General features: G+C 33.4%; 1 protein-coding gene across 1 annotated transcript in view; it reads left to right on the top strand.

Moving 5' to 3' along the window:
• Nucleotides 1-17203, top strand: part of LOC142347942 (histone-lysine N-methyltransferase E(z)-like) — a 116516-nt gene that overhangs the window by 98073 nt on the left and 1240 nt on the right. Inside the window, exon 14 of the mRNA XM_075399107.1 lies at nt 7287-7431. Coding sequence (XP_075255222.1) covers nt 7287-7431 — 145 coding nt within the window. The remainder of the gene's footprint in view (nt 1-7286; nt 7432-17203) is intronic.

The following is a 17203-nucleotide window of genomic DNA, read 5'->3' as shown; positions in this document are numbered from 1 at the left end:
TTTTAAATATTTTTTTTTGAAAAAACAAGTTTTACTAGAATAATTTTTCTCTCAAAAAAGCCGTTTTTTACATAAGGTTTTAACAAAAAATGCAACTTGTGTTGTTTTTTTTATTTTTCTATTTTCCCTTTTTTCTGCTTTCGAATATTTTATGTAAAATTTAATTTTTTTTGAACAAACAAGTTTTACTAGAATAATTTTTCTTTCAAATATGTCGTTTTTTACATAAAGTTTTAACCAAAAAATGCTATTTTTGTTTTTTATTTTTCTATTTTTTCAGTTTTTGAATTTTGTTTAAAATTTTTTATTGAATTATTTTTTTTAAAAAATGTTGTTTTCTAAAACTTTTTTTTTCAAAAATGCTGTTTTTTACATTATGTATTTAACAAAAAATGTGAATTTTGTTGTTTTTTACTTTTCTGTTTTACCTTTTTTCAGTTTTGGAAGTTTTTAATTTAATTTTTTTTTTGAAAAAATATTGTTTTAGTAAAACATTTTTTTTTCCAAATGTCCTTTTTCGCATAATATTTTCAATAAAATATGTAAGTTTGATGTTTTTTGCAATTTGTTTAGCAAAGCAGAAAATTGTAAAAATCAATGTATTACAATTTTTTACAAAAATCATTTATTTAGTACAATTATTTATTACAAATTAATACACATATTAATAAAGTTTGCGGAAATCTATAACAAATCAAGCTTTTGATGACAAGCATATTTGTTTTTATTTTTCATTTTAAACAATTACATTTTTATTGATATCATGTTCTTCTTGAGAAATTCCGATTTATTCATCGTCTCATGATAAACATACTTCAGAGTAAACCCCGGGGTACCGGTGTCGCGTGGTGACAATTACTGGCGTCAAGCATCCCTAGCGTACATCTCTGGATGTTGTTCGGAAATAAAAGATCGTTGGGCGCGCAGAGCGCGCCTCGCGGCAGAGCCGCGATCAACGATCTTTTATTTCCGAACAACATCCAGAGATGTACGCTAGGGATGCTTGACGCCAGTAATTGTCACCACGCGACACCGGTACCCCGGGGTTTACTCTGAAGTATGTTTATCATGAGAGATGAATAAATCGGAATTTCTCAAGAAGAACATGATATCAATAAAAATGTAATTGTTTAAAATGAAAAATTAAAACAAATATGCTTGTCATCAAAAGCTTGATTTGTTATAGATTTCCGCAAACTTTATTAATATGTGTATTAATTTGTAATAAATAATTGTACTAAATAAATGATTTTTGTAAAAATTGTAATACATTGATTTTTACAATTTTCTGCTTTGCTAAACAAATTGCAAAAAACATCAAGAGCTGAAAAATTGAAAAATAGAATAAGAAAAAACATCAAACTTACATATTTTATTGAAAATATTATGCGAAAAAGGACATTTGGAAAAAAAATGTTTTACTAAAACAATATTTTTTCAAAAAAAAATTAAATTAAAAACTTCCAAAACTGAAAAAAGGTAAAACAGAAAAGTAAAAAACAACAAAATTCACATTTTTTGTTAAATACATAATGTAAAAAACAGCATTTTTGAAAAAAAAAGTTTTAGAAAACAACATTTTTTAAGAAAAAAAATAATTCAATAAAAAATTTTAAACAAAATTCAAAAACTGAAAAAATAGAAAAATAAAAAACAAAAATAGCATTTTTTGGTAAAAACTTTATGTAAAAAACGACATATTTGAAAGAAAAATTATTCTAGTAAAACTCGTTTGTTCAAAAAAAATTAAATTTTACATAAAATATTCGAAAGCAGAAAAAAGGGAAAATAGAAAAATAAAAAAAAACAACACAAGTTGCATTTTTTGTTAAAAACCTTATGTAAAAAAACGGCTTTTTTGAGAGAAAAATTATTCTAGTAAAACTTGTTTTTTCAAAAAAAAAATATTTAAAATTAACATTTTACTTTAAAAATTCAAATACAGAAAAAAGGAAAAACAAAAAACAACACAAGTTGCATTTTTTGTTTAAAACCTTATGTAAAAAACGGCGTTTTTGAAAAAAAAATTATTCTAGTAAAACTTGTTTTTTTCAGAAAGGAAATTAATTAAATTTCATATTTTACATTAAAAAATTGAAAAACAGAAAAAAGGAAAAATAGAAAAATAAAAAACAACACAAGTTGCATTTTTTGTTAAAAAACCTTATGTAAAAAACGGCATTTTTGAAAGAAAAATTATTCTAGTAAAACTTTGTTTTTTCAAAAACAAAATTAATTAAATTTAAATTTTTACATAAAATAAAAAAACAGAAAAAAAAGGAAAAATAAAAAATAAAAAAACATCAAGATTTACATTTTTGTTTAAAAACAGTGTGTAAAACACAACAATTTTAAAAAAAATCATTTTAGTAAAAAAGATTATCATTTAAAAAAATGATTCAATTCAAAACTTCACCTTAAAAAATTTATAAAAAACTGACAAGTGGAAAAATGAAGAGAAACCTTTTGTAAAAAACGACTTTTTTGAAAAAAAAAATGGGATAGTAAAAGAATATTTTTTTTCAAAACAGTAAAAATTATGCAAAAGGTTTTCAACTTCTTTTCAAAAAAAAACAATTCTATACTTAAAGACTTGTATGAGTATCTATTTCTAAAAATTCTTGCCAAAAATTTCTTCTTTTAAATGACCAGGTAATCTATTATCAAAGGCAGCACGCTTATTGCAACATTCTGAAGGGAAGAATTGCTGCTGGAGTTTGCTTCGAAATTGTCACTGTAATCGCTTTGCATCATCCAGTATCAGCTGCCGGGAGTTCATTGCAGAAGCCAAAAAAACCCGCGTTTTTGAAAAAACATTTTATGAAAACAATCCTTTTTCGTCATTAACCGCCATTTTTGAGAAAAAAAACAGATATTACAAAAACAGGCATTTTGACATAAGTTTTAATTCAAAATTGAACTTTAAATAAAAGTTAATTTCGAAAATGCATTTGTAAAACTCAAATAAATTATATCAAAGTATCAATTCAAAAGCATACATGAAACTCAGCTTTTTCTGAGTGTAAAAAGAGAATATTACAAATTAAACAGTCATTTAGTCACCTCAGGAAATAATAGTTTTTGGATCTGAAATTATACCGGAAATACAAACAGATAATCAGTCAAAGAAATAACTTCTCAACCTGTTATTTTAGTAACTATACAACTCAGCAGCTCGTCTCAATTTGCTCGATGGAGGACACATGTTGTCTTCGTTTTTATCACCATCTGAATTTTTACTTCCCACTCTTTCAGGGTTATTGACATCAGGAGCCCTTCTCTTGACAGTCTTTTGTGTACAAGACGCTAGTTGCTCAGATTTGAGGGAAATTTTTTCAGATATTTTTTTACTTGCTTCATTAGATAAATTATGATCTTGGTAATCTGTATAATCATTGAGTACAGGACTAAGGATGGTTACGGCAGACTTGATTGAAGTATTTTCAACACTCGATGCTCCCTGTACTTCTTTCAATGCATCTTGTACAGTGTCTGTAGAAAAACACGCAAAAGGGACTGCCTGGTCAGATTTTTTTGTTGTCTAACTTGGGGTCAAGTGCGTTCTCTTCTTCTATACTTGCGATAATACTCTCTGTCAATGACCCATTTTCCCACTCGTCACAATCCCGATCAGGTTTCTGCTCCTGCAAATTGTCATACTCGTCAGACACACACCAGAGAAATTTAAGTTCTCTCTCCTCCTCAAAATATCCCAATTGATTTTCATACATTGGTCTATAGGACAACTCATAATCACAGAATTGTGCACGGACTGATCTGCTCAGTTCCATGTTGTCTGAGACCTGTAAAGTTGTGTTTTCGAAGTGATTCTCGTAGAAGTCTACAGTTGTCTGTTTGTATGGAACAGAGACTTCAGGCATATTCTCGATTGCAATAATGAAGACCAAAAGCTGCCTCGGAATTGAGAATGGAGGTTCAGCTACCCAGCCGAAGCACGTCTTCCTCTCCTTTATAATTGCTACATCATCATTGAAATTGGGGAAGAAGAAGTGGGCCTTAAGATTTTCGTTCAATTTCACAGATTTGATATTCATTATTCCAGCGTTTTTTAGGTGACGACGGTTGAACTCCTAAATAAATTGAAAATACAGATATTGAAAAAAAACTTTCTCTCTGAAGAAATAATATGCTATTTGCGAATGAGTACGATGATTATAAAAGCCCATTATTTTTTTTGGTCTGTTTTCATATTCTATTACAGAGGTGACTTACCTGGAATGGGAAATAGGAAGATAACCTAGAGATGAAGAATCTGCACTGAAAGGTTTATAACTGAAAACTTAGGTTTGTAGGAAAAGGAGATTAAAATTGTCTCCGAAAAAAAATGAAAAGGTCTAACTATAGCTAAGTTGTTGAATAGAACGAAAATAAGCGCAATGAGTTGAATTTTTGTTTGTGCACTACAATAAAAAAATGACATCATTATGACGCAATAGTGACGTAATTATTACAATACTATGAGTAAGGCTTCAAGCACGTGAGCTGTGCATGCTTCGATAAAATAGGAATAATATCGTAAGTAGTAAGGATTATTTTATGTTCACATGAGTTCAGTGACCCCATACAATACATAGGTATCCCTAATTGAAGCAATCATATGACGTAGCTGGAGTAAATTTTGTTCCAAAGAGGTCAGTGGCCCCTCTTACACAAAATGATCACGTAATTGTTCATAATCGAGAAGATAGTAGGACGTAATTGTTAAATTACGGTGATTGAACTTTTAACGATTAATTCTGTACAATAGCAATAAATTCGTGACAAATTTGTACTCATTAAACCTATATCGATCACCTGAGAAGATTCGTCTTTACAAAAGATGATCTCGAAAATTGATGTTTTAAGGTCACTAAATACTTGGATTGTTGATAAGAAATTAGAGAAAAACGTATGATGGCCAGATTGTCCAATTCTTGATATTTTTTAGATAGATAATTGATAAAATTTTGTTTTTTTTTGGTTGCAATTTGGGTATTTTTTTGACAAGATTTCGCTATTTTGTGGTAAAAATGTGTATTTTTGCCGACACTTGTGTCTCTTTGTCTGGCAATTATTGAGATATTTTCACTAGAATTGGGTTCCTTTTCGCAGGAATTAGGTATTTTTGGCAAAATTTTAGTAGATTGTGGTAATAAATGTGTATTTTTGCTATGAATTGTGTAATTAATGACTAGAAACAGATACTCTTGGGCCAGAGTTGTTTTTTTTTGACAACAGTTTGATATTTTTTGGTAACATTTGGGTGTTTTTGACAATAATTGGATATTTTGAGCCACGAATTGGGTATTTTTTGGTCAGAATTGGTTTTTTTTTGGTCAGAATTGGGTATTTTTTGGCCAGAATTGGGTATTTTTTGGGATGAATTGGGTATTTTTGCCAAGAACTGGTTATTTTTTGGCCAGAATTAGGTATTTTTTGGAAGAATTGGGTAGTTTTTGGCCAAAATTGGGTATTTTTCGGGAAGAATTGGGAATTTTTTGATAAGAATTGGGTATTTTTGGCCAGAATTGGGTATTTTTTTCGGAAAATTGGGAAATTTTTGCCAGGAATTGGGTATTTTTAGCCAAAAATTGGGTATTTTTTGGAAGAATTGGGTATTTTTTGGTCAGAATTGGGTTTTTTTTGGAAAATTGGGTATTTTTCTCCAGAATTCGGAATTTTTTGGGAAGAATTGGGTATTTTTTGGGAAGAATTGGGTATTTTTTACCAAGAATTGGGTATTTCTTGGCCAGAATTGGGTATTTTTTGGTCAAAATTGGGTATTTTTTGGGAAAAATTGGGTATTTTTGCAAGGAATTGGGTATTTTTGCCAAAAATTGGGTATTTTTTGGAAGAATTGGGTATTTTTTGGTCAGAATTGGGTATTTTTTTTTGGCAAGAAACGGGTATTGTTTTCAAGACTCGGTATTTTTCGACAATTTTTTTGGGTTTCAGATTTCAGAATCTAAAACTTCTAAAAAAAACTATAAACTTGTCCTCTCTTCATGACTTATAATTTATGCCCACTGCATTCTGCGTTAAAAATTACAATATAAAGATGTACTGTAACACACACACAACTCCAAAAAAATTTGAGGTTTCAGGTTTCAGAATCTAAGACTTCGAAAAATAAAAGTTTGTCCTCTTTTCACGATTTTTAAACTGTATCCATTGAATTCTGCGTGAAAAATTACGCTATAAAGATGTACTGTAACACAAAATTCCAAAAAAAATGTTTCAGGTTTCAGAAGCTGAAACTTCGCAAAAACCCAAAAAATGAAATTTATTAGGGTCAAAGAAATTACTATCAAATGCTTAGTTCAAAAACAACATAAAGGGAGTTGATATAGTATACCATTCTTGAAGAAATTTTTTTGTAGTTTGAGGTTTGAGAAACTAAAACTACAAAAAACTCAAACCCATTATCTACAATTGACCGTGAAATTAACACCATTGAGTTCTACTTCGAAAAATACCCTCTAAAGTTGTACTGTAACATACATTTTTTCGACCAAAAAAATTTTAGTTTGAGGTTTCAGAATCTGAAACTGTGAAAAAAACGAAAAAAAATTCAGTGATGGTTTTCTGTGCTTTAGTATTTTTCATTGAAATCTGAGTTAAAAAATTTTAATCGATTATTTGAACAGCATTATCTGAAAAAAATTTGTTCATGGTTTCGGGTTTTTGAAACTGAAACTACTGAGAAATAAACCAGAAACTACGAAAAGAAACTGCCAAAAGGTCTTGCATACTTTCACATCATCAGGAGTAAAAAAAATTTAAAGAAAAAGAAATTTTCAAAAATTTTTTTACAGAAGTTTTTGTGAAAAATTTCCGATAATTCGAAATTATTCGAAACAAAACTTCATTAATAATCAAAAACTAAAAAAATTTTATAATTGAAAAAATTATGCGTAAATGAAGGGTATGGAAGAAAAAATTCTGCAGATATAATTTATTTAGTAGATAAGATTAGCTGAAGTGCATTAGAGCGGATGCATTTCCCTGGGGTAATTAAGATAATTACCCCTGGGTAATTACGATAACATGACAGGTCCATTGTTCTCACTCTCTTTTTTAGGTACGTCTTTGGAAAATTGATGAAAATAGGCTATAGGTAATCTTTATACATAGGTACGTCCTTTTACCCCCCCCCCCCCCCCCCCACTCTTGCTTACCCTCTACTACTCGCCAGTATCAGCCTACATGCTGCCTTTTAATCCACTACCAACTCGATACGTCAAAAAGCCGTGATCTCATATTGATTTTGAGCTTAAATGACTGATTTCAGGGCAACAAGATTCGCTTTGCGAATCATTCAACAAATCCGAACTGTCATGCAAAAGTGATGCTTGTAAATGGTGACCACAGGATAGGCATATTCGCCAAGAGGGACATCGGAGTGGGCGAGGAACTCTTCTTTGATTACAGGTGAAAACGCTTCACAGATTTAGTTTTTAAATCTGACGGGAATTCAAACTAGTGTTTACTTATAAATTGCTCTCAACTAAGTTTGAAGCAGTTATGCTAGATTTTACTTGCCCATTTTCCAATTTTCCATAGACTTTTACGCCCTGAACTTTAAGTTTGACGTGATTTTAAGCAGCTGAACTCAATTTGCCGTAGCTTACTGCTATAAGTCATGAAAAGCGCTCTGAAATTTGTTTCATTTCTCTTGAACGAAGGTCATAGCAATTATTGTAAACGTGTGCGTCTTTTTTATGCAAAATTTTTGCTTGACAATTTTGACTTTTCGAGTGACTTTTGCGCCCTTGACTTTTTGCGTTTCGCGTGATCTAAAATTCTCTCTCAATCACAATTTCAAGCAGCTGAATTCAATTGGCGCCAATTTAATACTAAAAGTCAAATGAAAAGTGCGCTGAAACTGGTGCCATTTTTTACTTTAAATCTTAATAATGGTATATGTTAACCTCTAATGTGATTATTTGAAACCCACTATTGAACTTCTTAGTCCCATTTAGGCTCCCCCTTCCTCCCTCCTCCCCCCACCAACTGAAGCAGGCTGCAATTGATTAGAGCTCCCACTAGTCGTTCGAGAGCTATTCTTCCGACGTTTAGTCGGTTATGTTTAATTGCTCTCAAACGAAGTTTGTAGCAATTATACTAGTCCTGTTGGTCTTTTTTTTATGCGATTTTTCGCTTGACCGATTTTTCGTCTGACGCTTTTGACTTTTCGTCCTCAAAAACGGGATAAACAGGTAGCGCCCAGCGGGCATTAAGTGCTCTTAGAGCCTTTCAGCTCTGTTTCACAGCTCAAACTTTTTGGAGACTCTCAAACGACCGCTCACCGGTCGTTTGAGAGCAATTCGCCCGACGTTAGTCGGTTATGTTTTATTTTAGTATATCTAATGCCCAGCTACTATCCCCCAACCCCTTTGAAGCAGGCTACAAAAGAACCGAGCACTCGTCATTTGAATTTTATTGGGGCACTGGATTTTTAATTGCTCTCAACGAAGTTTGTAGCAATTATATTAGTCCTGTGGTCTTATGCGATTTTTTGTCCTCTAAAAACGAGATAAACAGGTAGCGTCCCGAGGGCAGTAAGGGCCTTTCGGCTCAATAAACTAAATATGCAATTCACCAAAACTGTTTGAGACATAAATTGATGGCGTGAAGGCCGGTTCTTTGGGTTTTCTTTGGGTCAAAAGTCACTTTGGGTCAAAAGTCACTCGAAAAGTCTAATGTGGTTATTTGAAGCCCACTATAGAACTTCTCAGTTCCATTTAGGCTCCCCCTTCCTCCCTCCCCCCCCCCCCAACTGAAGCAGGCTGCAATTGATTAGAGCTCCCACTAGTCGTTCGAGAGCAATTCTTCCGACGTTTAGTCGGTTATGTTTTATTTTAGTATATCTAATGCCCAGCTACTATCCCCCAACCCCTTTGAAGCAGGCTACAAAAAAACCGAGCACTCGTCATTTGAATTTTATGGGGGCACTGGATTTTTAATTGCTCTCAACGAAGTTTGTAGCAATTATATTAGTCCTGTGGTCTTATGCGATTTTTTGTCCTCTAAAAGCGAGATAAACAGGTAGCGTCCAGAGGGCAGTAAGGGCCTTTCGGCTCAATAAACTAAATATGCAATTCACCAAAACTGTTTGAGACATAAATTGATGGCGTGAAGGCCGGTTCTTTTGGTTTTCGAGTCTGACCCCCCCCCCCCCCCCCACATCAGCCGCTCCTTCACCTCCCAAACCTCTGCCACTCCCACCTCTGCACATACTTTCACCCGTAACACAGCGCGAGCGCCTCCTCCTCTCCCTTTTGTTTACGTGCGGAAATTTGATTTTTAATGTTTTTGCAATTTTTATGATTGGATAATTGTTCTAAATGGTTTTCACAATCCATTGATAGTTCATTCTATGTCTAGTTTTTCTTTAGTGGATGAAATTTCTTTGAATTGTAGTAAAGGACTTGTGTTGCTATGTTTTGCCTTCCGGTTCCATTTACTCAATGAATTACGCATTATATTAAATACGGTCAACGTCAAAGGGGCAAGGTCACAAGCAACAGGATAAACATAAAGCTCATAATTTAAGTACATTAGGTTATCAAAGATTTCAATAGAGCGATTGCTAACTGGCATTAGTATAAAGGTATAAGTATCAGTATTAGTATCGGTATTAGTATAAGTATCAGTATCGGTATTAGTATAAGTATCAGTTGTCCTCAGTTTACAAGCTTAATTAAAGCTAGTTGGGTAATCATCTAACTGAAACTGCGCACAAATTAGAACGTTTTTTGACAATTTTTTCTTACTTTTTAATTGTGATACAGTCACGACTGACGTCAATGGCGGCTATTATGTTATAAACGTTCACATGCGCTCAAAGTTTGTAGCAATTATAATAGTCCTAATGGTCTTTCTGCAAATTTTTGTACTACAGACTATTCCTCCGATCGACTTTGTGTCTGATCATTTGACTGTCCTCGAAAACAAGATAAAAAGGTAAAGCCCGGAGGGCGTGAAGTCACCCAGCAGTTTTCTTAGAAACTTGAGCGTTACTAGTCTTTAAAAATGCTATTCGCCGAAATTGTCGAGAAAGGCGTGTCATACGCACAACTCCCCCACGATTCCCACTCGTTCGTCAACCTTAACTAATTCTACCAATAATCCAGCTCCCTTGACCTTTCCCACAATTAAGCCTCATAAGCTAGCCTCTCTAAGCTGCAGCTAGCTACTGGCGAAGCCAACTGCTCGCCAGTCGTTTGGGAGCGATTAGGCCGGTTATGTTTAATTGCTCTCAAACGAAGTTTTTAGCAATTATATTATTCCTGTTGATCTTTTTATGCGATTTCTTTGCTTGACCGATTTGTCGTCTGACCCATTTAACTTTTCGTCCTTAAAAACAGGATAAACAGGTAGCGCCGGGCGGGAATTAAGTTTCATTAGAGGCTCCTAGCCGCGGGCAGTAGTCCTTCAAGTGCTTAGCGTGGTGAAGCTACTGGGAAGGCCGTAGTTTAAGGTTAAAAGGTCATTTTTATAGGAGTTTTTGAACCCAAAATGTTGCGTTTTTTCGTTAGACCAGTCTAAAATTTATAGTTTTATAAAGGATTTTTGCAAGACATACAATTTTTTTGACCATTTTAAGAGCTATATATTTTGTATGTATATATGTACTCCAAACAGAAACACGCAAATTTATACCAATTTTCAATTTTTTTCAAATCTCTTGAAAATGTTTGTTATTTTTTGAGTTTTTTCAGCCCTAATTGTCAAGAAACCTCTTCTAGGGTTTGATAATACGTTAATACATAGTTTTTTTATTGGTAATGGGATGGTTTTCAATTTTTTAACATCACGAATTTTAGCATCTTTTGACAACTTGCATTTTCAGTTTTTCTGACATTCATCGTCACATTTCAAGTTTTTACTGCCCAAGGAGCCAGAAACCTCCTTAAGGTTTTGCTAAAAAGTTACTGAAAATTTTTATTTGCCATGGAATAGTTTTCAACTTTTTAATATAACAAATTTTAGCAATTTTTTCAAGTTTTTTTTTGTTAAAATTGGTCATTTTTTTAGGATTTTCCGGCCTCAAGAGCCAAGAAATCTCCCCAAAGGTTTGATAATAGGTTACTGCATTGTTTCTGTATGTAGTGGAATGTTCTTAACGATTTTAACATCACGAATTTTAGAATTTTTTGACTAATTTTTTCTCTTTTGCAATTTTCAATTTTTATATTTATTGTCATTATTCAGGTTTTTCCAGCCTCAGGGATCACAAAACTTTAAGAATTTTTTGAAATAAGTTACTGGAAAATTTTCATTGGCCAACTAATGGTTTTCAACTTTTTAATATCACAATTTTTATCAATTTTTTTTTATAAAACTTGGGAAATTTTTTTAACTTTTTTGGATTTTTTTGTCAGTGAACCTCCTCAAGGGTTTGATAATAGGTTACTGCGTAGTTTCTAGATTTAATGGATTGTTTTTCAAGATTTTAGTTTTACGAATTTAAGCACTTAAAATTATTTGCAATTTCAAGTTTTTAATAATTTTGATTTTTCTCCGTACCCAAGGGCCCAGGAACCTCTTCCAGGGTTTGATAATAAGATACTGCATAGGTTCTAGAGTCGATGGAATGGTTATCTAATTTTAAATAACTCTAGTTTTAGCAAGTTTTTTGATAAAATTCCAAAATTTCGAAAAGTTATTTTGTTCCAAGTTTATGGATCTTTCTGAGCCAGTGTATATATTTAAGGCTTGAAATAGAGATACTGGATAGTCTCTTAAGACAACGAAATGGTTCTGAAAATAATATCACGAATTTTAGTGAGATTTTGTTAAAACTTGAAATTGTTTTTAAAATTTTTAAATATTTTTGTCCTTCTCTGAGTTTAACGATCACTACTGGCCAACGAAATTTTTCAAGTCTTGAAGATGGGTTTTTTGACAGAATTTCAGAGAACAAAAAGTTTTGAATTTTTTTTACTGCGAAATCTGGAAAATTTTAAATTGTAGCAATTATATTAATCCTTTTGGCCTTTTTATAATGCGATTTTTCGCTTAATCGATTTTTCGTCAGACCCAATTGTCTTCAAAAACGGGATAAGCAGGTTGTGCGCAACGGGCATTAAGTTCTTTGCAGCCTTTCAGGTCACTAGTCTCCAAGTATGTGATTCACAGGAATTGTTTTGGAGACTTATACCCCCCCCCCCCCCCCCAATACCTACCGTGCACAGCGTTGAAGCCGTAAGGGCCCCACACAGCCAAACCAGCACCACCGTTGCCCCCCCCCCGCTGCGCTCACCCCACGCCCCCTCTTTTAAGCTAAAGCTAGCTACTGACAAAGCCAACCGCTCGCCGTTTGTTTGAGAGCAATTCGCCCGACGTTAGTCAGTTATGTTCAATGAATTTCTCTGTCAATTTTTTTCCGTATCGTAAAAACACACGACTTTGTCTTTGCATTGTAGAGAAGAAGAATAGTCCTCAACTTGTAAGTTTGATGCTCGTCCAGCTTGGAAGTGTTTCACGGAAAGCTCAGGGGCGAGGTAATAGTTGCTCTTTAACAATAAATTGTCATTGTTTTGTTACGACCAGTGGCATCATGCTCACTTCAATGCTTTTTATTCATCCATTCGTCCGGTTTCTCAACATTATTGCGTGCGTGGTTTTTACACTTATTGAAGGGAGGTTTAAATAAAAAAATTTTGGTCACTCGTAATTGTCCTTTCCCTCAAGTTGACTTTTCCGTTCTAAATGAAAGATCTTTGAGGGCAACTTTGTTCGTAGTAGCAGTCAAAATCAATTAGACCCATCACGCGAACAAAAAGTTTTCAAACGTTTTTCAATCCACTTCTAATTGCTATTTATTTTGAGACTACAGGTATATAAAGCTATCGCAGCTTTTTTCCGGCGTTCTGCAAGCTCTGTGTGATTTTGCTGAGGTTATTTTAGCGAATTTCTAAGTATGAAAACAAGAATATAGTTGAGAGATGTAAATCGATAAAGATGGGCATTCTTTTTCTCGCGGTCTTTTTTTGCATACTTAATTTAATTTCTTCTTCTGATTTTGAGTATATATAACTGTGTTCTTGCGGCTCTGACCTAAAGCAGCAAATTAGAAAAAGCGAATGTGAACAATTCATGCTCCGCATTGAGTATATCTTAACTTTGAACAGTGTTTTTACTATAGTGAGTTTATTGTGCAAGTTATTTTTAACCATTTGGCCTATCCGTGATTATTAATTGCTCTCACACGAAGTTTAGCATTTATATTAGTCCTGTTGGTCTTTTTATGCGATTTTTTCGCTTAACCGATTTTTCGTCTGACCCATTTCACTTTTCGTCTTGAAAAACGGGATAATTAGGTTGCGCCCAACGGGCATTAAGTTCTTGTGGAGCCTTTCAGCTCTCTAGTCTCCAAGAAGGTGATTCACGGAAACTGTTTTGGAGACTTATACGTATGGTGTGTAGGGCGGTTCTTTGAGGTTGACTTGACGACAGCCTCCGCCCCATGACCCCCCTCACTTCACCCCCCCCCCCCCACACATGCGCATCGCGCAGGCCCTAAGACACTCCCCTCACTGTTGTCCCCACGGTTATCAGAAAAATTATTCGGCTGAGTTTGATAATGTTCTAGGATTTATCAATTGGCAAAGAAAAGTTTTTCAAAAGCAGATTAATGGGTTTCAACGAAAAAGATTGCTCATAAATCTCAATTTTCTATTTTTTAATTGCTCTCAAACGAAATTTGAAGCACTTATTGTCAACTTTTTTGTCAATTTCTGCGATTTTTTTTTTACTGATTTGGCGCTTTTGTTCTAAAACATTCTTTGACTTCCTGAGTGAGTTTTTCACATTTTATTTCTTTATTTTTGAGTGATTTTTAAGTTTCTCTCGTTTTGAAATTAAGTTTGTTGTTAAACGCGGGTGTCAGCGAAAGGATCGCAGAGGCATTGTAACTGATTGGTTAAATATTTTCAGACTGCCAACCTGGACGCCAGGGGTTCGAATTCTTGTGGTGTCGTTTTTTCGCACCTATAAAACATTTCTAAACTACACAACCCCCTCTAAATTGCCTCCGCCTGTCGTTCGCTAGCAATTCATTCAAAGTTAATGGATTCATGTTTTTAATAGCCGACCTCATCTTCTCAGCCGGCTATTATAGCGCTCCTAATTTTTTACAATTCAAAGAATTTGAATTGTATTGGGGCGCTGTCTTTTTTTTAAGATCTGTTCACACATTTTCATGATTTTTGAAGTCAAATTGGAGTAGTGATTTTGGTCACGCCGAAACAGGAAATGGAGCGAAAAAGCGAGTGGTTTTGGGGCGTGAATTTTTTTCGCTCTAATTTTAAAGTAGAGTGAGAAAACGGTGTTTGAAGAAAAATTCGCTAGTGGTTTTTTGTTCACATGCGGCAATTTAACTTTGATTTTTACTGTTTTTTCGATTTTTTGGATCAGTGTTTTTTGTAAATGGTTTTCCCAATGCACTCATAGTCCGTTTTAAATCTAATTTTCTGTTTAGTCAATGAAAATTCTTTGAATTGTGCGTCAGACATATTTTTTGTTTCGTCGTCTGACGCTCTTTTTTCGTTTTACATTTGTTCACATCTCAAAGCTGGAAAATCAAATTTTCTGAACTACTTCCTCCTTTCACTAACTGCTTTCGGCGCGCGTGACGTCATTTCTCACTCTCTCTAGCAAACAGCAAAAGTGTTTTGCGTGATTAGATTTTGATCACAAGTGACTTCCTCACTCAATAAAATGACTTTTGCACTTTAAAATTTAAGTTTATCTTGAATTAGTGTAAGGTCAAAGGAACTCATATGTGTAATAGGGGTCCCTAATGAAGAGGCTTCTGCGCAATGAATTTTAACAAGCTTTATTAATTCATCGTTTAGTTTTTTTACATAGCTTTTTGAGTCGATAACTTTTTCAACTTATATCTATCTGTTTCTATCTCTATCATACGGCACGCAAGTCTATTCTTTCGCAGCTATTCCGGCAATCTGCCGGCTATGTTTGTTTTATGTTGAGCCGTCTTCGTCTGATCATTCAGCTTTGTCATTTAACTTTGAATCTTTTATGAGATAAGATAAACTCTTTGACATTATGAATTGCCCTTTTTCTTTCCGAAAAGAATCAGATGCACCAAGTCCGACAACTTCTTTCTAACGCACTGCAGAATTGATGAATTTTCTGTTAGACTTATGTTATCTATGAAATCTGCGTATCATTTCCCTAGGACACTCGTTACTCCTTATTGCTCAAGATAACAATTTTGTCATCGATGTTTTTCTCATAAATAATTAGGTTTCTTTTCTGTTTTTGCAATTTTTTTGGATCGGGTTTTTGTAAATGGTTTTCCCAATCCATTAATAGCTCATTCTAGGCCTAGTTTTTTGTGTGAACCAAATTTTCATTCCTCACTAGTGGTGTTTTGTTCACATGCGGCATTTTGACACCGATTTTTGTTTTTTTTTTTGAAATTTTTTTATCTGATTTTTTTTAGAAATGGTTTTCCCAATTCACTCGTAGTCCGTTATAAGTCGTTTATTGCTTAGTCAATGAAAATTCTTTGAATTGTACGTCAGGACTTGTCCTGCTAATTTTTTTACTTCGTCGAACAAAAAATGTTTCGCTTTACCTCATTTTGCCGCTTTTTCAACATTTTGCGTGAAATCTTTTTGAGTTCTCTAGGCTAGTTTCTCTCTTCTCTCATTTTGCTAAAAGTGACTTTCATCATCAGTTGCTCAGCAAAGCAATTCAAAATGAACAGAGTCAGTATAAAAAATTGAAGTCAGAAATAGAAACGGGATAAACCCGTAAAGCCCAATTTTAGATGCCCGCTATTTGAACTTCGTTCCTGTAAGTCTTAGTTACCATCTCTATTGCTTATTGGTATTGATAGTAGCCCCTGTAGCCTCTCTCTAAGAAACAGAAGTATGTTCAACGACGAAATGCCATCAAAATAAATCGGACTTAAAAAATGTTTTTGTACAAAAATCTTTTTTTTTTCAATATCTATTTTTTCAATCCCAATCATGCTTATTGGAATCAATGGCGGCTATTTTCCGGCAATCAGCCGGGTACCTTCATTTATTTTTGACCTATCATCCGTCTTATTAAACCCCTATTGTAATAAATATATACGTGAGCCTTTTTTGAATTTTTTGTTTGACCATGCAATATTTGTAAAATTTTTCATGCAACGAGGAAACTTTGTGTTGTCTTTTACTAAGTGTTTTAGTCGGATTAGTTTTGTATAGGAGTATTAAAAAGTTTTTTTCTCAATAACTGAAACTCATGAAAATTATTTATTAATCTTTTTTGATTTTGGGCTTTTTGTGTTTACCATACAAAAAGGTGCTTTGAACTGTTTTTTTGCAAAGATTACTTTGTTTCCACTATTTTAAAGGTATCAGCCGTTGTTACAAAGAATTTTAAATTTTGTTTTATTAGTTACAAATATGCTTCTGTAAGCATTCAGTAGAATAAATGATAGTTGAAAATAATTTGGGAGCTATCTAGCCTCGGTAAAAATCTTGGTTCTAAATTCAGTTTTTTTAGATTTAGATAGGAGTATTAGATCAATATATCTTTTAAGACTGTAGTTATTCCCTTGGTAAATGAACATTCAAGCAAATAAGAGTGTTCATTGGTTGTATTTAATCATTTAATTTTTGGCATTTTGAGGATGTTTGTTTGGTTGATTTGATTTCTATTTTCACGTTACCATACTATGCCGTTTGATTTCAAACGACTGTATTGTTATATAAATCGTCCATTGGGATCTTGACTTTAATGTAATTTGGGATCTTTGCAACGAAATGGTTTCAGTTCGTGTTTTTGGTCCATCTTTTCGGTAATTTTTTATTGTCGATTATAGTTTGTTTTTCGCTGCTTTTTTGGATTTTTTCTGCGTACGAAGGGAATCGAAGGGCGTGCATGTTGCTGCAAGTATTTTTCAGTATCCGTTGAATGCTTTTATCAGAAATAAGCAGAAATTTGCAAAGAGTTCTCCATTTTTATGTGTTGGCAACTTCTTGCATTGGCATTGTAAAATTTTTCATATTTCTATATTCAGTAGACTTTCTACTTTATGAACTTGTTCTTGCAGCTTTCAGCTGCTGCGTTTTTGCATATTGATAAACAGTTCGTTGCAAAACTAACTAATTGTGCTACATTAGATTTTCCTCAAGCCTTTGGATATTTTTTAACCTTTTTGAGAAGTTTAAGA

This window comes from Convolutriloba macropyga, chromosome 10, assembly GCF_964194025.1.
Source record: "Convolutriloba macropyga chromosome 10, txConMacr16.3, whole genome shotgun sequence".
NCBI lineage: Eukaryota > Metazoa > Xenacoelomorpha > Acoela > Convolutidae > Convolutriloba > Convolutriloba macropyga.
This window is presented reverse-complemented; position numbering and strand designations above follow the sequence as displayed.